Here is a 23315-nt window from a genome sequence, read left to right as displayed (position 1 = left end):
TTAAAGTATCTTTTCTATTCCTAATTAACTAAAATTTTGGTTTTTTTCATTTTTGATTTTGTTATTTTGGTAAATCAGAGAAAGTTGTGCATTTATCAAGTGCCTTCAAGGCATTTATTGGAAAGATAGCAATTGTTTCTCCTTTGACCCATGTAAATGATATTTTATACCATTAGATATCCTGATAGGAAACCATCCTGGCATCCTGCATTTCTATGGCAAACCCTACTTAATGATAGTGGGTTAGTTGTATAATTTATTGTTGATTCATTTGCCGGGTATTTATTTCAGTATATTTCCGTAAATGAAATCAGTCTGTGATGTGATGTGTGTGTGTGTGTGTGTGTGTGTGTATGTGTTTCTCTCTCTCAGGTTGGGCATCCAGGCTGTGCTGACTTCTTAAAATAAACGGTGGCAGGATTCTTTCTTTTTTTAAACACTGAAACTGTAAGCGACACAGGAATTATTTCCTGAAAGTTTGAGAGAACTCAGCAAGAAAATTTTGTGTACTTAGAAGCCTTGACAGAGATAATAGGGAGATATTCTTTGATCATTTAAAAATACTGTTTCAAGGTTATCGATTTTCAGGTTATTTACCAACTTGGATCATTTTGGCCATGTTAATTCTTGTCAGAAAATCATCAGTATGCTTAAACTGATTAGTATAGAATTTTACATCATGTTTTTATACTGCTAAAACCTCCTTTCTATTTCTAATTTTATTTGGGTTTCTCTAGCATATTAGCCACAGGTTGAGTCTAAGTAAACCTTCTCCCCAAATACAATGTATTCAATATTTGCTTTACTGATCTTGCTGTGTTTCTATTTTGTAATTCACCAGTTGTTCTGTTTATCATTTCCTTCCGCCTATGTTTGTGAGGCTCTTTTTGTCTTTCTAATATCTAAAAGTTGACTGTGTAATCCACGTTTTTATTCTCTCTCGTTTAATAATGAATGCCTTTGAGATGCTGGGTTTATCCGTGAATGTGGTCTTTTTAATTTTGCAAATATTACAGAAGCAGGGAATCAATATTTATTGAACAGGTCCCTTGTCTGATGCTACACTAAGTATTTCACATCCTTCCTCGTTTGTAAAATGCAAAGACTCCTGCTTTGCAGCTCTGTCGGGAGACCACTGCGAATGGAGCATCTAGTCCTCGGTGAGGGTTTGGTAACAGCAGCCAGGGCACCAATGGCTTTCTCATTTGACTCCCATTTTACACATGAAGAAACTGAGGTTCAGCAAAGTAAAGAAAGTTGCTCAAGGTCACCCAGGGAACAATGCAGGCAGGATTCCACACCAGGCTTGGTTCACTCACTCTCAGCACACGTACCCCTCCTCTGCCCATCATGGGGGTAAACCAGGGGTAAACGACAAAGAAGCTGCAGCTGTGCTGGGTCAAGAAAGCTGAGCCACACTGTCTTTTTTACCCCATCCAAAAACCTGATGGCCCCACCCTCGTCTTTAATTCCTGAGTGGAGGATCTCCAGCTAGCCTCCACTGAGACCTTGAGTTCCCTTTTCCAGTAGAAGGTGAGGGGACAGCTAAAGCCACTGAAGTGCCCCAAGTTGCTTTGACACTGGGAGAGTCGCTCCCTCCAGGGCCCTGCGGAGAGCTGCCCTTCCTGCTGGTGTTGGGAGAGACCCCGAGTTCTGAGCAGCCAAGGGTAGGGCAGAGGGTCAGCTGGATGCCTCCATCGCAAGGGCCTGGGCCTGAGCGCCCTGCCCTGGCCATCAGAGAGGGCTGGTTATGTGCAGAGAAGATGGTGGGAGGAGGCCTGGTGAGGTGGGCTGGCTGACTTGTTTGCAGACACGCACACCTTTGTTTGCCCCTTGGCGGCTCCACCAGGAAACTGGCCGGCAGTATACGAAGGGCTGACAGGTCTCACAAGATACAGGACTCCACACGTTCGTGGCTGTTGAGTAGATGAATCTACTTTGCTGCCCTGCTCTCTGGGGACTTATTTGTCAATGTGAAAAGAAAAGATACAGGAACAGTTACCAAATTATACAAATCCACACAATGGAAATCCAGGAAGAGATGCACAGAGAAGATGCTGAGGATAATCCTGTGGGCTCCTGGTAGCAGGAAAACCTAGAGGCTGCTTGGGGTCTTCCAGAATCAGTCTGTGTGTTAGCCAGGGAGTGGACAAAGACCTGAGTAATGCACATCCTCTATCCTGTACAGCACATGGCTAGACTTGAACCTGGAGCTCAGAATGTCTACACTGACTTCTGAGAGATGACATTTCACAAGGAAAGCGTCGTTATGCTTATAAAAGTTTCCTCTAATAAATGTATCCTATTCTTTTTTGGTTGTTTATAAACTCTTAATGAAACAGTGCTGTTGGTACCAGGATGGCTGATCATTTGATGTAAGGATCCTGAGTCCTTATCTCTTGGCACAGATTGCTTATGCATTTATTGCCTATTTGGTCAGTTACATATACACCCTTTTGACATCTGCCTGGCTGTTAGCAATAAAACCTGAAGAATGAGGGCAGCTTTCCTAGCTCAGATTTTAAACACCTGTTTAAGAAGTAACCTCTACCCCTCAAAGACAAGGAGAGTGATGTCTTTGGTAGAACACTGGGAGATAGAGGAATGAAAGATGCTCATGGCTTTTCTCCCTCTTTTCTAAGGATTTATTGAAGGGTAAATCAGAGCCTCACTTCATCCTGGAAGGTGCGAGCAGTTTCGACATCCAACAGGGGGAGGCAGGTAAGAACTCAACCTCTTCCTTCCCAGCCCTGGATTGAGGCAGGCTGCCCAAAGTCAGCCTCAGAGTAGGGGGGGTCAAGAGCAGTGCCCACCCAGACCCACAGAATGCTGCCCCATCTTCTGAGGAGGCAAGGCTGGCACCCTCGGTGTTGCTGTGGACAGACTATTCACGCCCAGACCCTCAGCCTGGAAGTCAGCTCAGCAGTGGGGGTGCAGAGTCCTTTGGGGAGAGCAGTTATCAAAGAAAAGGAGCAAATAGACACAGAGTTTAATCTGAGCACTGAGTAGAGAGAAGCATCAGGGAAGCAAACATTAATTGAACTTCTGCAAGGCTGTGCTAGATACTTTGTATGTGCTATTTCGGTAAAACCATTACTCCCATCACCACCACCACCCCCATGACTCCCATCACCACCACCACCACCCCATCACTACTCCAACCCATCACCACCTCTACCGCCATCACTCCCATCACCACCACCACCACCCCATCACTACTCCAACCCATCACCACCTCTACCGCCATCACTCCCATCACCACCACCCCATCACTACTCCACCCCATCACCACCTCCACCCCCACCACTCCCATCACCACCACCACCACCCCATCACTACTCCACCCCATCACCACCTCCACCCCCATCCCTCCCATCACCACCACCACCACCCCATCACCACCTCTACCGCCATCACTCCCATCACCACCACCCCATCACTACTCCACCCCATCACCACCTCCACCCCCATCCCTCCCATCACCACCACCACCACCCCATCACTACTCCACCCCATCACCACCTCTACCGCCATCACTCCCATCACCACCACCCCATCACTACTCCACCCCATCACCACCTCCACCCCCATCACTCCCATCACCACCACCACCACTCCATCACTACTCCACCCCATCACCACCTCCACCCCCATCACTCCCATCACCACCACCACCACTCCATCACTACTCCACCCCATCACCACCTCCACCTCCATCACTCCCATCACCACCACCACCACCCCATCACCACCTCTACCCCCATCACTCCCATCACCACCACCACCACCCCATCACTACTCCACCCCATCACCACCTCTACCACCATCACTCCCATCACCATCACCCCCACCCCATCACTACTCCACCCCATCACTACTCCACCCCATCACCACCTCCACCCCCATCACTCCCATCACCACCACCACCACCCCATCACCACCTCTACCCCCATCACCCCTTTCACCACTACCACTATCTCCATAACCACTACCATCACCTTCTCTATTTTGCTTGAAACTGAACCCAGTGAATCTTTCTTCCAGTTCTCCTCTCTCAGACAGAAAAAAAATGCATTATTCAGAAGGAGGTATGCTGACTCTGTGCAGTACATGGGATGGGGCTTCCAGCTGTGTCCAGTCAGCTCTCATGGCTTATGTCCCCTCCCAGGAGATTGCTGGTTCCTGGCAGCACTGGGCTCCTTGACACAGAACCCACAGCATCTGCAGAAGATCCTAATGGACCAAAGCTTCTCATACCAATATGCAGTGATTTTCCGTTTTCCGGTAAGTGTGCTGCTGGGATGCTCCTTAAATGGGATTCTCTGTGAGCACAGGAAGGCGACCGTCTTGAAAGTTCTGTTGGTCTGGCAGCCCGAGATGTGGAAGGGACACTTATGTGTTAGTTACTCTGTGTTGGCTCATGATCTGATGACACATAGGGAGGATGAGAGTTAAAATGTTTTCATGTAAATGTAAAGAATGGCAGAAACAATCAGCAAAAGAAAAGAGTCATTCATCAAGAACCCTGTACGTCACTGAGATTTTGTCTGTCTATTCCCGTGCCATATCTTGTTATTTTGATTACAGTAGTTTTAGAATGAGTTGTAATATCTGGTGGCATAGGTTCTCCTTCATTATTCATTATCCTTGCCTCAAAAATATTTTATCTTGGTAATTCTTGCACATTTATTCTTCTATGAGAATTTTTAAATCATTGTGTCTATTTAAAAAGAAAAGCCACTGTGATGCAGAATAGAGCAGCATTAAATTTCTGTATAATTTGGAAAAATCAAACTTTTATTATTGTAGTTATTCCTTTCCAAAAAGACAGTATATCTTTCCATTTATTTGGAACTAGTTTTATGCCCTTCAGTAAAATGTTATAGTTATGTTTTGATATTCATGCTATACCCTTCTTGGTAAGTGTATTCTCAGATATTTTACAAGTTTGTAGCTAATATGAATGATTTTTCTAACTAGATGTTGCTAAAAAGAGGAAAGCTATTCCTTGTTTTATATTAAGTTGTATCTAGCCACCTTACCAAATTCTTTTATTAGTTCTAATTTTTTTCTTTAGTAGTGTCTGGATTTTTTTTTTAGTTATCTAATATTATCCACAAAGATAATTTTGTCTCTTCTTTTATTATTTATAGAGCTTATTTTGCTCTTTTGCCTTGTTGCATTAATTAGAAGGTTGCAATTTTGAATAAGAGTGACAAGAGCAAAATCCTGCTGTCTCTTGGTTTTAGTGACATACTTTCCTGGTTTGTCATTCTTTTAATCCACTGTTAGATTAAATTTGCTAAAAATTTTATTAGAATTTTTACATCTATATCACATGTAGAATTGGCTTCCCATTGTTTGTTGTTTTTACTATGGAGTTATGCTTGCTTTTTAATATGAACCTATTGAGATTTACTTTGATCTGAAATAATTTGTATAATGGTTGTTAATCATTGATTATCTGTTCTTTAAAAGTAAAATAGGCAATAGTTAAATCGTCTGGACCTATCTCCTTTTTAAATATGATTTCTTAAACTCTTCTGACGTGTTCAATAGCTGTTGATCTGCTTGGGCCTCTTATTTCTTCTAGAGTTAATTCTTGAAATTTATATTTTGCCAAGAGAACCAACTGTTTCTTCCGTAGTTCCAAATTTATTGCCCCAAAGTTGCTTATGTAATTTTCTGAAAATTTATTTTATTTCTTCTAATTTGTGATTAAGTCAACTTTATTAATCCCTAAACTATATTTTTATTTTTCCTTTTTTTCTTAATCCAGCTCTTCTTAATCCAACCAATCTACTGTATTGGTTTTTGAATGACTCAACTTTCAATTTTCATTGTTCTTTCTATTCTTTTTCTTTTAGGGTTTTGATTTCCATATAATTAATTTCAATTTATTTTTATTAATTCCCATTTACTTTCTCTTGGTCAATTTTATTGGTTTTTTGTTTTCTGAAACTATACACTTAATATTCTTTCTTTTTTTCTTCATGATAAAAGATTTAAGACTAAAATTTTCCTTCCCAGATCTTATCTGTATCCATCGATTTTAATATCAAATGTCTTTTATTAATTTTAAGTTAATATGTTTTTAGGTTTTTTTATGATGTTTTTAGTTTTGATTAAGTTTTATAGGGGATCATCTCTTGGTTGTAGAGTTTTAGACTTATTAGATGATGATCAAAGAATATAATTCATAAACTCTCACATTTGGGGAAATTATTAAAGTTTTATTCATGGCCAGGTCCACAACAGTTTTTATAGATGCTTCATGGACATATGAGAAGAGTATATATTATCCATGATAATATATCCATGATATATGGAATCAAGCTCTCTGATTTGCAGATTGTATAATCTGCAATTATCTCTTCTATCTTGGCTTATTTTTTGTCTGTTTGATTTGTCATATTCTAAAAGAAGTGAGTTAAAGTTCTTCCCCAAAGTTATAGTTTGGAGGGTTCCTCTTATGTTCTGGCTTTTTACTTTATCTGCTATATTCTTTGGTGCCCAAATATTTATGTTCTTGCTCTCCGGTTGTTGCAATAAAGCTTACACAATATCCCTCTTTGCTATATTTAATGCTTCTGAACTTGAATTTCTCTTTATCTGATATTCACATTGCTACTCCAGCTTCCTGTTACTTACATTTCCCTATTATATCTTTGCTCATCCTTTCACTATCAATTTCATTTTCACTACGTTACCAGTATATTTCTTGTCCAAAGCATATTCAAAACTCATTGCTCACCATTGTTTCTTTCAGCCTTCATTTCCTCTTAAGATTTTTGTTCTAATTTCATCCACATTTGGTAGGAGTAGTTCCTTGAATAGTTTCCTCAGATTACATGAGTATTTTTCGTTTGCTCTTAAGAACGATATTTCGGTTGGGTTTAGGATTTTTGGATTACATTCCTTTTCCTCAAGAATCTGTAAACATTTCTCCATTGTCTTGTACCTTCCGCAATGTTGCAGAAGAAAAATCCAATGCTAATCTATTCTCTTGACCTTGTATGCAACATATTGTCTCAAATTGCAAGTTTATATGAGGCGATCTCTCTCCTTGGTTCAGAAATTTCTCTAGAAATGTCCAGATGTGTGAATTCTAGGCAAGATTAATCTTGCCTGGAATTCAGTGAGCACTTTCGTTCTAAAGACCTGCCTCCTTTTTCTGCTCAGCTGTTTCCCTCCATTTTTTCTGGCTGTCCTCCTTTACCCTGAAGTCTCTCTTCCTGAAGTCCAGTTATTTGCATGCTAGGTCTTCTAACAAGCTCCCAGATGATGCTGCTGGTCCAAGGGTCATGCTGAGGAGTTAGCCAGAGGGTGCAGTGTTTAGCTGTGTCTGGGCTCACCTCAGGGGTGCAAGTGTTGGTGGGGTGACAGGTAGTCAGGACAAACTGAGGCCCAGGCTGGACATGCTTTGCCCTTCTGGGTGGTGAAGATAGTCCCACAGTTCCCCAGCGACAAGTGCTGACCTCTGTACATCTCATCATTCTGAGCTTGGGCACTCTTCTCTGGAAAGGGCCCAGTGCCTGGGCAACTTGCATGCTTTGCCCAAAACACTTCTGGTTTCCCTCAGACACTTGGGTGCTGGCTAAATGGCACCAGCCAGCTTCTTGAAGGGTGCAGACATTATCCAGGTGCCAGCCCTCCTCATCCAGAGTAGTGAACCAGGAAACACAGATCGGTGGCCTCATTTCTTGACCACCAGTCAGGCCATTTTCATCCTTTTTGGGAACGATGATCTTATCTGAGGTTCCCTATGTATAGGGAGAACAAGTCTGGTCAGCATTACTGGTGTGGGAAGATGTGAGTGAGGTAGAACCAACAAGAGGATGTCGTTCAAGCCAGGACTCACCTGTGTGCCAGGCACTATCCTAAGTGCTGATCGAAAAGCCTATCGAAAAACAGTTCTTACTTTCAAAACTGTGATCTCACCTTCACACACTCATCTGATCCCATCACAGTAGGAGGTAGCTCTTACTCTTACCACCATTTGACAGATGAGGAAACTGAATCACAGAGAATTAAGTGTCTTATCCAATGTCGATTGCTCCGGACAAAAAAACAAAACCAGGACTGGAGCACGGTTCCACTGACTGGATACCGCCTGCTACACTTTGCTATCCAATTAAACCCAAAATCCAGATGGGTCTGTGCTTCTAGTATCCTCCTTCAAGGAGCTAGAGTTAGCTTCCTTGATGCTTCAGCCAGGTTTCACGATCTCACTGTAATAGCATCCCTGTTGGCTCCCAGCCTCACGCTCCTCCTGTGCATCTTACTGCAGTCGGGACGCAGGTCCACAGCTGGGGCAACACCAGCTCCAGTGCACTGGTTCATTAAAGACTGCGAAGACATCTTCTTTGTCTTGTCTCCACTGACATCTCTGTCTTGGTCTCCCTCCCTGCTTCGAAAGTGCATCCTCATCTGTATGCAAAAGCCCAACATCTGGGACATCCAGCTGTGGGCAAGGCTCCCTGTCACCACCGAGCAGATGATGGATTGCATCCACCCAGCTTTACTCCGAGCCCAACTATCGGAGGCTTGCCTGAGTCTCGTCAAGACTCAGGCCTGAAGCCAGAAGCCCTGTTGCTGATCCAGAGACCAGCAAACCAACTCCAAAAAGCTGGCTTTGTTATGAATTATCCTCATTTGGCAATGCCCCCGGGTGAACCATTAAGAGTTGAATGCTGAAGATTAAACCACTCTGTTTTGGAGAGGAGCATCTGGTTCCTTTGCACTCTTAGCAGCAACAGTGCCAGCCTGCTTCATGGCTGCTGCTCTGCTGGCAGGGACGGCTGGACGTGAGGAGAGGAGGGCCAGGGTGAGGCCGTAAGTGCTCAGTCCTCCCGAGCAACCTCACCGTTCGGCCCCCAGGCTTCCGCCCACACTGTCGCCGCCGCATCTGGGCTGCCTTCCCTGCTCCTCGCCACCTGCTGGAATCCTGCCTCCTCTCTCAAGCCTTCAGCTCCCTAAAGGCTCTCCTTCCCCATCACAACACTCTATATCTCCCATTCTCCTTTGCTATTCAGCATCTGCTCCCCCTACTGCCATTTTGTATACAAGATGTACCCGGAGAGTCTTCGGTGTGCCTGAATCTCACAAGGGACTTGCCAAAGTGAGGCAGGAGTTAGCTACAAAGTCCAGCTAGAGCCCAAGACTCCTTCCTCCCTGCTGTATTTTCCTTGATTAACTTGATCTGTGACTCACCTGTCAGTGGAGATGACAGTCCGGTCCCCTGTCCGCCAACCTGGGCTGGGATTTTGGTCTGGATAGACTTCCTTGTTGCGCTGTGGTGGTCAAGTGGCGATGGTGGTTATCTTTTGGCCTGGGTCGGGGGGCCAGCACCTCCCTCCTGCCCCAACTCTACTAGGGCGTATACTCCTCTCTCTCTCCTCCAGTTCTGGCAGTGTGCCCAGTGGGTGGAAGTGGTGATTGACGATCGCCTACCTGTCCTGAACAATGAGTACTTCTTTGTTAATCCTCGCAACAAACAAGAGTATTGGCCAAGCCTGCTGGAGAAAGCCTACGCCCAGTAAGGATGGGCCCGCCCCTCTGCCCAGGGCCTGGATGCTGGCCCTGCCTGCCCAGCCACTTGCCCTGACTGATGCTGCCCACCAGCTGGCGCTAAGACTTTTGGCAGCTCTGCTCAATGCAAGCGATGCCCCTGGGAGCTTCAGAGCCTTTGCCACCTCGCTGGGCATCCTCTATAAATAATCACTGTGTGCAAGGCTCAGTTGGAGCCAGTGGAGGGACCCAGAGACACATGGCGAGGGGTGGGCAGGGCAGAGCTGGACAGAGGTGGACACTGACAACGGTATTATTGTAAGGGCTGGTGTACGGGCCCAAATAAAATGTAGTATCATGTTCAAAGTCTGCTGAGAGGGGCAGAGGAGAGAGACAGCAGTTCTCACTCACAGAGACTCAGCTGGGACTGCACAGAGGAGGTGGCATTGAGCGAGGACTTGAAGGATGGGTAGGATTTCAGAAGAGAGAGAGGAGATATGAGGGGGGGAGTGATTTGAGCAGTGACCCGGACGGGACACTTGGGGACCTGGTGTGGCTGCCGTGAGATTGCATTTATGACTGGGGGCAGGGCGGGAGCTGCTTATTATTATATGGTCCAAACACCGTGAGTCAGGGACTACCTTCTGGTGTTAACAAGCTCGAGGACTTATAAACTCCCCAGGTCACCGGTTTCACTTAGACAATTTGGGTTGCTTTTATTCAGCAGATGTGTATGGTGCATTTACTCATAGTCCGGGCACTGTGCTGGGCGCTGGAAGAGACGCTCACGCCGGCTCAGGCGGGGTGTGCAAGAGTATGTGTGTGTGTAAGAGGTCGCTGTCATCAAGACCCACACAAGTGAGGGACATATCAGAGCTGGAAATCAATGCTAGGAGACAAAAGGTCAGGGGACCACACATTTCAGGAGAAAAATGAATAGTGGAGAGTGTCCTGGAATCAGGTTCCCCAAAGATCTTCCTAACCAATGCCTCATAATGACAAATGGGGAAGCCAAGACTCTGACTAGTGATGTGATGGCAGGTGTAAGCGATTAACCTGAGTCTCCTGAGGTTTTTGGTCGTTTGATCAGGTGACATCATTTGGCAAGACTGAAGACCCCGCCCCATCCAATCCTGGGCCCTGAGGAGTGGTTATGACCCCACAGACTACCCCAGCTCCTGTCCTTCTGGAGGCACATCTCAAGGGCTCTTTTTGTGCGTTCTTTCTTTTGAGCCAGCTTGTGCAAAACTAAAGCTGTTGCTCGTTTCCAGTGTCAGGAAGAGCCGGTCGTTAGCATTTGAGAATGAAGCCCAGAAAACAGGCGAGGTGGATGAAGCAATCCATATGTTTGGGGAGGTTAATTCACTTCTAAGCTACTTATGCAAACACTGCCATTATCTTTCCGGGGTGGATTCAGTGCTCACCGCTCCAGGGCCTCGTTTTTTTCCTTATTGAAAGGGGGGAGCGTGGCAGTTCACTTGGAGAATTAGAAAGCTCGCAGATGAAATAATGACTTTGACCCGATTTTGTTAACAGCTGACCTAAAGCAATCATTCAGCTTGAAAAGAAATGGGAAACTGGACCCAGAATCCACATTCCACTGCCTGAAGAAATCTAGTGCAGGAGAAAATGTTTCAAACTCCAAAGCTATTTAAAAGCTTTCCCCTCCATCCAAAGAAGGGGGTTATAGAATGCAGGAGGAAATCAAATAGAATTATACCACATCAGAGCTAGACGGAACCTCTGTCAGCATCAAACCCTACCTTCTTTGAAAGATGAGGAAACTGAGGCTCGGGGTGGGGGGGGGTGGGCGGTGAAATGACTTGCCCAAGGTCACACCGTGTTTGAGGCCAAGCTGGGATCAGGTCTGTCCTCCCCAGTCACGTGCTTTTCCATCCTTTCTTGATACTGTCAGTCCTAGAGGAAAATGATTTGTCTTTTTGCTTCTTTGGAACTCAGTGTCTGGCACAGAGGGACCACAGCGCAAGCACAGAGGACCCACCTGTCCAGGTAGAGATGGTCCTCTTTCCCTCCAAGGGTGTAGGCAATACCGAGTGAACATGTGGATCCCAAACTTTCAACCATTCTTGCAGCTGGGGAGTCAGAAATGAATTGGTCAAGTGAGTCAGATGTGGAGGGAAAAAAATCTTTGTTTGCAGGATTTTTTTCCCCAGAGGTCATAAAATAGGAGAGTGGGAGACAAGATCTGGTAAGCTGCCTAGCATCCTTTCTGGAATCTCTGTGGCTCAGAATTATAGCCTTTCAGCGTCCTTTTTGGATCCCAATTTGACATCTGAATTCTTCCCTCTCTCATATCATTGCCAGGCACATAGACATTTCCCCAAAATGAGGCTGAAGCCGAGGGGTGAGAACAAGGCACTCTCAGAATTCCTGGGTTCAGGTGACACGTGTAGTGACAGGTGTGGCGAACACAGGGCTCTCTCTCTTTCCCTCCCTTTCTATTTCCTGGCAGCAAAGGGAGCTAGGAAGAGTTGACTTGTCCCTGAAGCATGAGCAGGATCTGTGAGCTCGTGTTTGTAAAGCAGAGAGGGAGAGCTCGTTGTCTAAACACACAGCTGCTGCTGGGACAGGCTTCGTGGGCATCGTGGAGGCACAGCGAGAGAAGGCTGTGGAAGACACCGAGAGGGGGGCACTGGCCATGTGTCCCTCCCCTTGCATTGGGTGTCTCTGTGGTGACTGCAGAGGGTGGGGGGGTGCATGATGTCAGACCATCAGACGAGGCCCGTAGACACGGAGGCAGTGGCCCTGAAGTGACGGGGCAGAGCCAACAGTTGCTTTCCTGGTGTGGCTCCGGTGAAGCTCTATTTGAAGCCACACCCCTTCTGGGAGGTCATGCTGGTGGGCTCTGGAATGGGTTCCAGAACCCTAGTCTTGGTGATCTTCCAGCACCCTCAACAAAGCCTCCTTAATCTAGGACCCAGAGCCAGAAAACATGTGGAAAATCAAGTGAGTCAGACGCTGAGACCTACCTAGGCACGATCGTGACCAAAGGGAAGCTTTGCAGTTGACTAAAAAACACTGCAGAGATAAGAGTCTAATACCAGACAACCCTGGTCAGAGAGAGGGAGAGACAGAAAGATAAGGTTTAGAACCAGTTTAATAACAAGTTGAGATCCATCTGCCACCTGGTTCCTGTAGAATGGCCCTTGGGTTCTGTGGATCCTTTGCTTTCATTAACACAAGACTCTCTAAGCCATCCATGGTGTTCGTGCCTGGGACGGTGTCCTGCTGAGAGCGGCTGCTTGATCTGTATTGGCTGAAGTGAGTTTACGTGAATTCTGGGGGACCCCAGGAGGAGAGAACTGCAGAGGTGGAAGTATGGTGAGAGAGGGGTGTCTGAGGGGCCCCAGAGCTGATCCAGGTGAAGGGCCGAGGACCGGGAGGGGTCTTGTCTGAGGCCTCGGGCCCCAGTAGAGGCGGCAGCAGGGTGGACCCACGCCTGACCCCCACGTGGTTTTGCATCACCAGAAAGCAAGCCACAGCTGGAGCTTTCCTGCGGCTACCAACCTGAATGGGGCTTGGCCTCTGCTTCCCCATCAGGGACAGGAAAGCTTAGGTCCCGGCCGGAGGCCCGAGTGACCAGGCGGTGTGGGAACATGCCCGCTGGACAGCTTTGACACCAAGAGGCAGGGTCTCCTGCCTGGCCTGGCTCAGCTCCATGCTGCTGGGGGTCTGCCCTGCCTATATTTTAGGAGCCCATGGGAACCTTTCCAGTTCACCCCATCGACAGGAACTTGAGTTCTCAAAACAAATCTGACCTCCTCTGGCCCCTGCTTCAGTGGTTCTCCGTGTGAGTGATCCATCCGCCCTCTCTCCCGGGAATACCAGTCAGTCCATCATCAACCCCACTCCACCACGCTCTTCCGGCTCCGGAGCCTCCCTGATTTGACTCTTCCTCCCCAGAATGTCCGCCCCACTGTCCGGACCCGGATAAAACTCAGTTCAGAGTTGCGCCCCGTCTCAGAAGCCTTCCCGGGACCCCCAGTTACTTCCTCTCTGTTCCAAGGTGAGCCACGCGCTCTCACAGCAAATAGACACCCAAGGAAGGCAAAGCAGCCCGACGTGTCCTAAGGGGAGAGCATGTGGGTGGTGAGTGCTGCTGTGGAGGGGTGGACGAGTGTGGCGGTAGAAGCAGGTGAACGTGCACTTGCTGTCCTGATCGTGCTCACAGCAAGCACACCTCCACCAGCCAGACCCTCTCCACGTGCTGTGCGCGCTTCACCTGGCAGCACGACCGCAAGAGCCCATTCCCCAGAGGAGCAAAGGGGGCCTTGAAAAGCTCAGCCTCCCGCCCGAGAGGAGAGCTCATGAGGGGAGGCCAGCAGTTGGGCTGAGCAGGTTGGCTCTTGAATCTGGAGACTATCTGCCTCTCTAGTAGGTGACTGGGGGAGAATTGGGAGATGGGCAAGATAGGGCAATAAGACAGGGCATTTCTCAGAGTGTGCGTCCAGAAGCAGAAACCCTATGGGAGGGTGGGAAGAGGCATTTTTTAAAATATTAATTATTTTTTAAAATATTTATTACTTTTTTAACTTTATTTGGCTGAGCTGGATCTTAGTTGTGGCACTCAGGATCTTTAGTTGCCGCATGCGGAATCTTCATTGCGGCACACGGGATCTCTTAGTTGCGGCATATGGGATCTTTAGTTGTGGCATGCGGGCTCTTACTTGGAGCATGCGGGATCTAGTTCCTTGACCAGGGATCGAAGCCGGGCCCCCTGCATTGGGAGCATGGAGTCTTAACCACTGGACCACCAAGGAAGTCCTGGAAGAGGCATTTTGGAGAACAGGTCTGAGAGTTCTAGGTGGTTTGCTTTGGGGATGTGTTATGTAAGCCTCACCCTCACCTGTGTTACCTTCAGTGACATCACCTCCCTGGTGATTCTGGGGGGAGTGGGTTAGTTTTGAGGATGGGAATGGGGATTCTGGGTCAAGCTTCGCACAGAGTAAGAATAGAGGCTGCTTATGGCCACAGCGAGCATCACAGTTGTTGACTGTGGGCTCTTGGAGGGCAGGAACAGGGTCTCATCCATCTGTGAATGCTCAGTGCCTAGCAAGGTACCCTGCACACAGCCAACTTACTACTGTTGTTAAACAGGAAACAGTGCATCCTTTATTTTTTTTTTTAACATCTTTATTGGAGTATAATTGCTTTACAATGGTGTATTAGTTTCTGCTTTATAACAGAATCAGTTATACATATACATATGTCCCCATATCTCTTCCCTCTTGCGTCTCCATCCCTCCCACCCTCCCTATCTCACCCCTCTAGGTGGTCACAAAGCACCGAGCTGATCTCCCTGTACTATGCGGCTGCTTCCCATTAGCTATCTATTTTACGTTTGGTAGTGTATATATGTCCATGCCACTCTTTCACTTTGTCCCAGCTTACCCTTCCCTCTCCCTGTATCCTCAAGTCCATTCTCTAGTAGGTCTGTGTCTTTATTCCCATCTTGCCCCTAGGTTCTTCATGACCTTTTTTTTTTTTTTTTTTTTTTTAGATTCCATATGTATGTGTTAGCGTACGGTATTTGTTTTTCTGACTTACTTTACTCTGTATGACAGACTCTAGGTCCATCCACCTCACTACAAAAAACTCAAATTTCGTTTCTTTTTATGGCTGAGTAATATTCCATTGTATATATGTGCCACATCTTTATCCATTCATCTGTCGATGGACACTTAGGTTGCTTCCATGTCGTGGCTACTGTAAATAGAGCTGCAATGAACATTTTGTACATGACTCTTTTTGAATTATGGTTTTCTCAGGGTATATGCCCAGTAGTGGGATTGCTGGGTCGTATGGTAGTTCTATGTTTAGTTTTTTACAGAATCTCCATACTAAAACAGTGGATCCTTATCATAATAATAGCCAGTCTTTATTAAAGGCTTCCCATGTGCCAGGCACCACGCTAAGCCCAGCCCTAGGAGGTTAAGTAACTTGTCTAAGGTCAAGCAGCTACATATCTGGTGAGACTGGGATTCAACCCTTGGCCTGTGGCTCCAGCACCTGCATTCCTAACTCTATACAATACTGCCACTTGTGGGGCTCCCCAGGCCCAGGAGGCCAGGGGAAGGAAGCGATAATGGTGGCACATTGCTAGATTCTTTATCCAGAAGAACGGAAGGTGGGCAGGTTGCCATAGCCCGAGGGTGGTTGGGAAGTCCATTTCCTGGGAAATATGCAGAGGTCCGGGTACAACCTCCCTTTCTGGGGGCACCAAAGGCACCACAGGGGTTGATCTGCTTTTCTCCCTCCCAGGTTTCATGGGTCCTATGTCACCCTACACTATGGCTACCTCCCTGATGCCCTGGTGGACCTCACGGGAGGGGTGGTCACCAACATCAGCCTGCATTCCTCCTCGTCTGACCTGATGACAATGGTGAAGATGGTAGCCGAGGCAGGCTCCCTGATGACCTGCAGCGCCCTGGCCGGGGTGAGTAGACCAGGAATCTTACTGCACTGGTTCGAGCCTTTCCTCACCCAGGAGTGTTCAGCCACTGGCCCATTCAGGGGAATGGCCAAGTGACCATCATAGAGCTCTGATGCTGTGCTTTACCGACACCACCTCATTTAATCCTCACAATAGCCCTCCATCTGAAATAGGGATTGCAGAATTCACTTACAGAAGAAGAAATTGGGCTCAGAGAGACTAAGTAAAATGCTTACCATCACACAGCCAGTGAGTGGCTGAGGAGGGGTTCAAATGCTGTTGTCTGATACTGAAGCCTTTGCCTAGTGCTTCCCTGTGACCGGAAGCAGTGGGGTCCAGAGTGATCGGGGGGCCCTTTGATTCTCGCTGGCTTTAAAGGCAGCATCCCAAAGGCAGAGTGCCCCATTCTGAAAAGCCTGAATGACCCTCCAAATTATTTGAGTCTGTTCTGAGACAGCCAACACCGTATCCCTGAGGACACTTCCTTCACTCTTTAACCATGTGGGCTTTGAGTCACACACCCCTAGTCTGAAATGCCACATGAAACCAGAATGCACTTTAAACGCCAATTCCTCATAGCCTGGAGGTGGTATGTCTTCCCGACTCCCACAGAATGCCCAGAACTTATGTCTTGTATTGTGTCTCATTGATAGCCAGTAATTGGAGAAGCCAGCAGCCCACGTCCTCAGGACTCGATGGGCTTCTGTCTGTCATGGGGTGGTGTCCTGAGGTGTGAAATGCTGGGGTCTCAAGCACCCTACAGCCTTCAAACTCTGCCTCTCTAGGAAAGAAATCCAGGAACACATGCCATTCCAACGTGAGTCAGTGGGATGCTTTTCATCTGGCCACGGCGCAGCTGCTGATTGAATAGTGCTTTTCTATCTTTTTGAAGAATGTGTGAATGTTTAACGCTTGGTCTGCTTTCCTCCTTTGAAGCCGACAAGTGAGTCCACGAGGATGGCAAACGGGCTGGTGAGTCAGCATGCCTACACAGTGACTGGCGCCGAGCAGGTAAGGCTCTCCATGAACACGGTGCCCCAGGGTTCTTGCTCCCCTACACAGGAGTCAGAATCACTTGCCTTGGTGAACCCAGCAAGCTGAAACAAATAGTGATCACCCTTGCCTCCACCACGTCCAGGCCCATCATGGACCACCTCATTCCCTCTCTTCATCCAGAAGTTCTGGCACCCGGTATCCTCATCCCCCAGGGACCCACCAGAAATCTTACTATCCTTGAATGGCCTCAGACAGGCAGAGTGTCTAACTAGGCTGGGGGATTAGCCCAAAAAGAAAGCAGAATTAACTACCCAATTGACTTTGGAGGAAATTTTGCCCCGAAAGGGTTTTATTTGTTACGGACCAACTAAACTGCTTTGACAAAGACACTCGAAAATGCAGGGGCTCAAACAAGATCAAGTTCACTTCTCAACTAGGCAGGTGATTCCAGAGCTGGTAGCTGACTCTGCCATCTGCAACATGGGGCTTCTATCTGTGAGCCCAGGGCAGCTGCCTCAGGTCCCCTCATTTCCCAGCCAGGGGAGGAGAAAGAGGCCGGGGACATTTATATATCCCTAAAGAAGGCACGTATCAGTAAAGGCACACACCATTTCCTCTCAGATCCCAGGAGTCTGGACCTAGTCATGTGCCACCCTGAGGCCCAAGGTTGTCTGGGAAACATACCATCTAGCTGGGCTGCCATATGCCCAGCTAGAACTTTATTCCCATGAATGAGGGGAGGATGGCTATTGGGGGACAGTCTTTCCCCTTGATGTAACAACCGACTTTGGGTGGACAAAAATGCATATCATCAGTGTGTGCAGTAACGTTTGGTCTAGAAAACACTACTAAAGTCCAGCCTCCTCCATTCATAAATGAGAAGCCGACACCTGAGAGGGGAAGGTCAGGGTGACACAGCTGCTTGAAATGGCTGGGCCCAGACACCACGACTCCTCAGTTCCCATCTATGCTTATCACGCAGCTGTGCAGGGACAGCACTTCCTGGCCTTGTGATGATTTCCCACTAATGTTCCCCCATCTCTGTAGTTCTCACAACTCTCGAGGTCTGATAATGTCTTCTAGGTCATAAGAGACAGTGTCGCAAACCCCAGGGTCCATTTTTCACAGGTATTTATGGGCCAAGGAACGCAGAATATCAGCTTCTATTTATGGCCTGTTTCTCATATCTGCCTTCCCTCTCTGCATGCCAATCTGTCTCTCCTGTCCATTGACCTAAGGCTAGTTACTCCATTGTTTTGTGTTTGGGTGAATGTTCCAATCTGCAAAACAGAGGCAAGGTGGGAGGGAGACGCAAGAGGGAAGAGATATGGGGATATATGAATATGTATAGCTGATTCACTTTGTTATAAAGCAGAAACTAACACACCATTGTAAGGCAATTATACTCCAATAAAGATGTTAAAAAACAAAACAAAACAAAGCAAACAAACAAAAAAAAACAGAGGCAATATTTTCTGTCTCCCGCTTTCCTCCCTAAGGAAATCAGTACCAGAATGCTTCCTGTGCACAGCAAGTGGAGGAGAGTAGGCACCTAATAAATGCCTGTTGGATCAATGGGTGGGTGTGCTTGCATGAGTGAATGAATGCATTTGTCCTTGGCTTATGAGGATGACATCACGGATTCTCCATCGTAGAGTATGTGAGGAGCTCAAATGACATTTCCCACAAGCAAGGAAGAGGCCCCGATAAACCCAAGCCACAAGACATCCCAGTCCCAGGGGCTCCAGACGCTCTTCCTCTGGAACCTCCCATGCCCCTCTCTGAATTCTCAGTGGAGACAGGCAATACCATCATCACATCTGGCCACGGATGGACGTTCTGCTCACCGTAGCTCCCCATCCCAGATGTGGACAAGTCTAGGTTAGGGAGAGGAAGTCAGCTTTCTTGTGTGCCAGCCTTGATCCAGGCAATGCTGCCTGGATGACTGTGTTGACAAGACTTTGGCTTTGCTTCCAGATTTGGAAAAAGAGAACTGCGATCAATGAATGTTATCTGTGCTGGGCATGGAAGGAAGGAGCCATGGTACCTGCATGATGTGCTGGCCATTCCTGGCAAGGCCCTTTTTATACGTTGAGACGGCCTTTCTTTCTCCTCTGAATGCAGGGGAGAAGGGACTTGTGTATCTAGAGGTCCAGATGGCCATGGAATGTGAGTCCCGCAGAGGCTGGGCATGGGGATGGCAGTGACTAACAGCTTATAGAGCAGCCAAGTAAACACCTAGGGCCAAGGTCATGGAGGTGAACTGGGGAGTGCAAGTGCGGGCTTGGCTGGGGTTTGGGCTCCCGATCGATGATTGTGCTCACAGCCCGGATGTTTCCTCCCCCACAGCACACACTTTGAGTTGTTCTTATAACACACTGAGCAGTCTACACCGGACACTCTCCTGTGACCGTAGGTGATGAAGACCGTGTGTCCCGCATGATCCATTCCCGCCATTCCTGCCACTCTGTGGCTGCTGACACTTCCCAGCCTGTGCTCTAAGGAGCACCAGCCTGCTGAGATGCTCTGTGAAAGCAGTATTTGGATATTAACATTTTAAAGGCTCTGAGAAGGCCTGTATTAACAATATAAGTACAGCTTGGTTTTAATCTACCATTAGCCATGAAACCTTTTTTTTTCTAGGAGTAACAATTAACTGCCTCTGCAACTTGCATTCAAGAGAATACTTTCAAGGAATTATTATCCTAGGTTAGGTAACCTGGATCACCTCTTCCCACTGGCACCCTTTCTGAGAGATCTGACCAGGGCCAGGGTACAGTCAGCAGCCAGGAGAGTGAAGCAAGAAAGCCCGCCCATTCTCAGATGCAGCTGTGACCTTGGCCTCGAAGGTTACCCCTGAGGCACTTGGCCAAGGCCCATGTGATCACCAACAGAGCACTGTCAAAAAGAAGTAACACATGGGCTTCCCTGGTGGCACAGTGGTTGAGAATCTGCCTGCCAATGCAGGGGACATGGGTTCGAGCCCTGGTCTGGGAAGATCCCACATGCCAGGGAGCAACTAGGCCCGTGAGCCACAACTACTGAGCCTGCGGGTCTGGAGCCTGTGCTCCGCAACAAGAGAGGCCGCGATAGTGAGAGGCCCGCGCACCGCGATGAAGAGTGGACCCCGCTCGCCGCAACTAGAGAAAGCCCTCGCACAGAAACGAAGACCCAACACAGCCAAAAATAAATAAATAAAATAAATAATTAAAGGAGTTCCTTTAAAAAAAAAAAAAGTGACACAGTCAGACAAGAGCCCAAGAACTTGATTACAGGTTCTTCCTGCAGAAAGAGGAGGTTATAACTCTGACCACAAGTGCTAAGATTAATCCAGCCCATAAATGCAGTGTGCTTTGTAATCTGCACATCCACCCTCTGGGCGGGACACAGACAGCAAGATAAATGAAATTGGCGTTTTTTACCATGCACCTCGCTGGGTCAGTGACTCCCCGGGGCCAGGGGGTACGTGTTTCTCTGCATGCCTCATTTAGCCCCGCTCTCAGCCCCTTCCAGCCACTGGCCACTCTTCTCCCCTGTGCCTGCCTGAGCCCCTGACTGTCCCTTAGGCACTGAGGGTGGCTCATTAAGCTCTTTGGGCCACCAGGCGACCGTTTCTCACGTCCCTGTTCCATGGGCTCCGTCACGTGCTGGCAGTTAATAATACACTGTGTGCAAAGCCTGGGGTGCCTGGTGGGGGGCAGAGAGGGGCACCCCCATCCCATTGTGGCATTAAAAGAGTACCTTCCACTGCAGTGTCAGCTAGACAGAAGTAGACAAGAAAAGAACCATACCCAAGCTGGGTTCTTGGGCCCTTGTCTGACCACATCGCTCCTTCATGGCACTGCCCTACTGGTGATCACGTGCTGGCCCAGGGTTTACGTGCAAGGTCAGGATCTCGTCCACATGTGAGAATGAGCTGGGCCCTGGAGCAGCTGTATCCTTTATCCACTCCCAATTCCAAAATTAAGAGCCTGGGCTTTGGAGACTCACAGTGGCTGGGGTCAGGATTCATTCTCTGCCACTTACTCTGTGGCCTTGGGAAAGTTGCTTAACCTCTCTGATGCTCAGTCTCCTCTGCAAGACGAGGATTACATGAATATCTACCTCAGGATTGAAGGCCGTAGTACACGTCACACACTCAGCCAGGCCTGTCTCCAAGCCCTGCCTCCACACACGGGTTTCTTTTCCACGTGGGAATATTCCACTCAGGACTTTCTCCTGTGACCTGGAATCAGTGAACAAGTCCGCCCCTTCCTCACCAATCCAGGCCTCTGTCTCCTCAGACAACATTAGCACAGATCAATACTGCCGCTACAACTCAATCATGCTTTAATTCCTCTCACCAGCCGGAGGCCTCCTGGATCCAGGAACATAAGTTCAAAGGGTTGTGATTGTTTTGTTGTAACTTTTCAACAAACAGTCCTGCCCTCTGGCCTCAGTGGTCTGAAGGAGCAAGTGTGCCAGCCTCTGTATGTGGGACAGATGATGATGTGATCGCCTGGGGAAGGAAGGAACGGTTCAGGCCACGGGGATGCCCTGCTCGCTGACAGAGGCAGGCTGCCGGGGGGGCCGGGTGCAACCCCGGGGCTGCAGGCTAGGAGGGCTCCACTCCCAGGCCTCAAAGGTCCTGTCTTGCTCAAATCAGCCTCCTACTGGCCTTGCTCGGGACAGTGCTGTGGAGACCCCAGCACAGCTCCCAAGGGGCCGCCAGCAAGGAAACAGCTATTTGAGTGGAATAGAGATGCCGGCTGTGACAGGGCGTGGCGGAGGCTGGAGACCCATAAAGATCTCGCCTCTGCAGCCCATGGCACCATCTATTTATCTGCTCTTGTCTCAGCTGGCGCAGGTTTTAGGGTGCAGTCGTACAGACTGAGGAAGCTGCACCTGCCCTTCAAGGTGCTGCACAGAAAGAAGGACTGTTTTCTCCTCGGTCTCATTCCGACTCCACACAGGCAGAGACATTGATTTTTTTTCCTTTCCATTTTTTTTTTCCTGGCTGCAGCCAGATGAGGTCAGAAGTTAAATTAGTCCTTGGAGGTGAAAAGCAGCTGCACTCATATCCCTTCTGCTGACTTTTGCTGGAGAACACTGACAGTTTTCCTTTTCTGTTCTTTGCAGATTCAGTACAGGAGCGGCCGGGAATATCTTATCCACCTGTGGAACCCCTGGAGCAAGAGCGAATGGAGAGGGCGCAGGAGTGACAGGTATGGCTTTTGGAAACCTCTCTCTCTCCTTCATGGAGACCCGGTGTTTGGAGAGCATTCTGGCCCATGAGGGCAGCAGGTGGATCTCACTGCAGGTCTGTCCAGCTCACATCTGTGTGTGACTTTCAGTCAAACTCACACTCCCGTGATGCCATTTACCAAGCATCATTTAAACACCTGCTGTGTACTCTGGACTAAGTACACCGTGCTGGGTGGGTGCTGTGGGATGCATACAGATGACAAGAGACAGTGTCTGTCCTCCAGAAGGGAACAGTCTTGAGCGATGAACCCATATACCTAGAATAAGTACAAAATTAAAAGAGGGGTAGGGTAGGGCAGGAGTCAAGTTCTACTTGGCAGACAGAGATGGAGAGAAGGAGTCTCCTTCCATAAAAAGGATCCCATGGGATTCTGATCCAGATGATGCCATGTCATCAGGATGGAAAAGACTTCATTCTAGGGGGAGTTGGGGAGCTGAGGCAAAGATCTGGCTGATTTTTTGACTCAGTCCACCTGCGTCATCCATCCTGCCCTATTGGTCCAGACTCCCACAAGCAGCCGATGCCTTGCTGGTGGTAGGAGTGAACAAAGCTAAGTGGGTCTCAGATGCCTCTGCTGGCCGTGTCCCAGGCAGTTGCTCGCTGACCCAGCTGACCTATGGGGCCCCCGCTGTGTGGTCTGTAGTTCCTGGAGAGCTGGGCTGGTGTTTCCCAGCTGCCAGGAGGACTGATCCCTGGTCCCCACCCCTTTGCTGACTAGGAACGAGATGGCAGTCCTGAGAGGGATGGCAGGCCAGCCACAGGGGACTGGCTCCTCTCGGCAGCCAGCGAGGCCCAGCCTGCCCGCAGGTCTCTGAGGGCCTGTGTTAGATCCACGGAAAGAGTCGAGACACATTCACCAGCCGTGGCAGCTTAGCACGAGGGAGAACATGATCTGAAAGGAAATACATTGCGTTCAAGCGAACAGGCCCCAGCCAGCGGTGGAAATCAATACAGGGAGAAGCGTGTTCTGGAGGCGAATGCAGAGTTCTCCTGTCCCTGCCCTGAGCCTGATGCCCCAGGCTGGGCGGTGCCCAACAGCCGAGGTGCCTGCACGGGTGGGGCTGGAGGGTAGGAATATGAGGGAGAGGGAGAGGGAGAGACATGAATTCT

The 23315-nt window shown here is 48.3% G+C and overlaps 1 protein-coding gene across 1 annotated transcript in view; it reads left to right on the top strand.

Moving 5' to 3' along the window:
- Positions 1 to 23315, top strand: part of CAPN13 (calpain 13) — a 66880-nt gene that overhangs the window by 6047 nt on the left and 37518 nt on the right. Inside the window, 6 exon segments of the mRNA XM_061210872.1 lie at positions 2643 to 2721; positions 4169 to 4284; positions 9405 to 9538; positions 15793 to 15967; positions 16901 to 16975; positions 22079 to 22164. Coding sequence (XP_061066855.1) covers positions 2643 to 2721; positions 4169 to 4284; positions 9405 to 9538; positions 15793 to 15967; positions 16901 to 16975; positions 22079 to 22164 — 665 coding nt within the window.

Source organism: Eubalaena glacialis, chromosome 14, assembly GCF_028564815.1.
Source record: "Eubalaena glacialis isolate mEubGla1 chromosome 14, mEubGla1.1.hap2.+ XY, whole genome shotgun sequence".
Lineage (NCBI taxonomy): Eukaryota > Metazoa > Chordata > Mammalia > Artiodactyla > Balaenidae > Eubalaena > Eubalaena glacialis.
The sequence above is the reverse complement of the archived record's forward strand: the minus strand, read 5'-3'. Positions and strand labels throughout refer to the sequence as shown.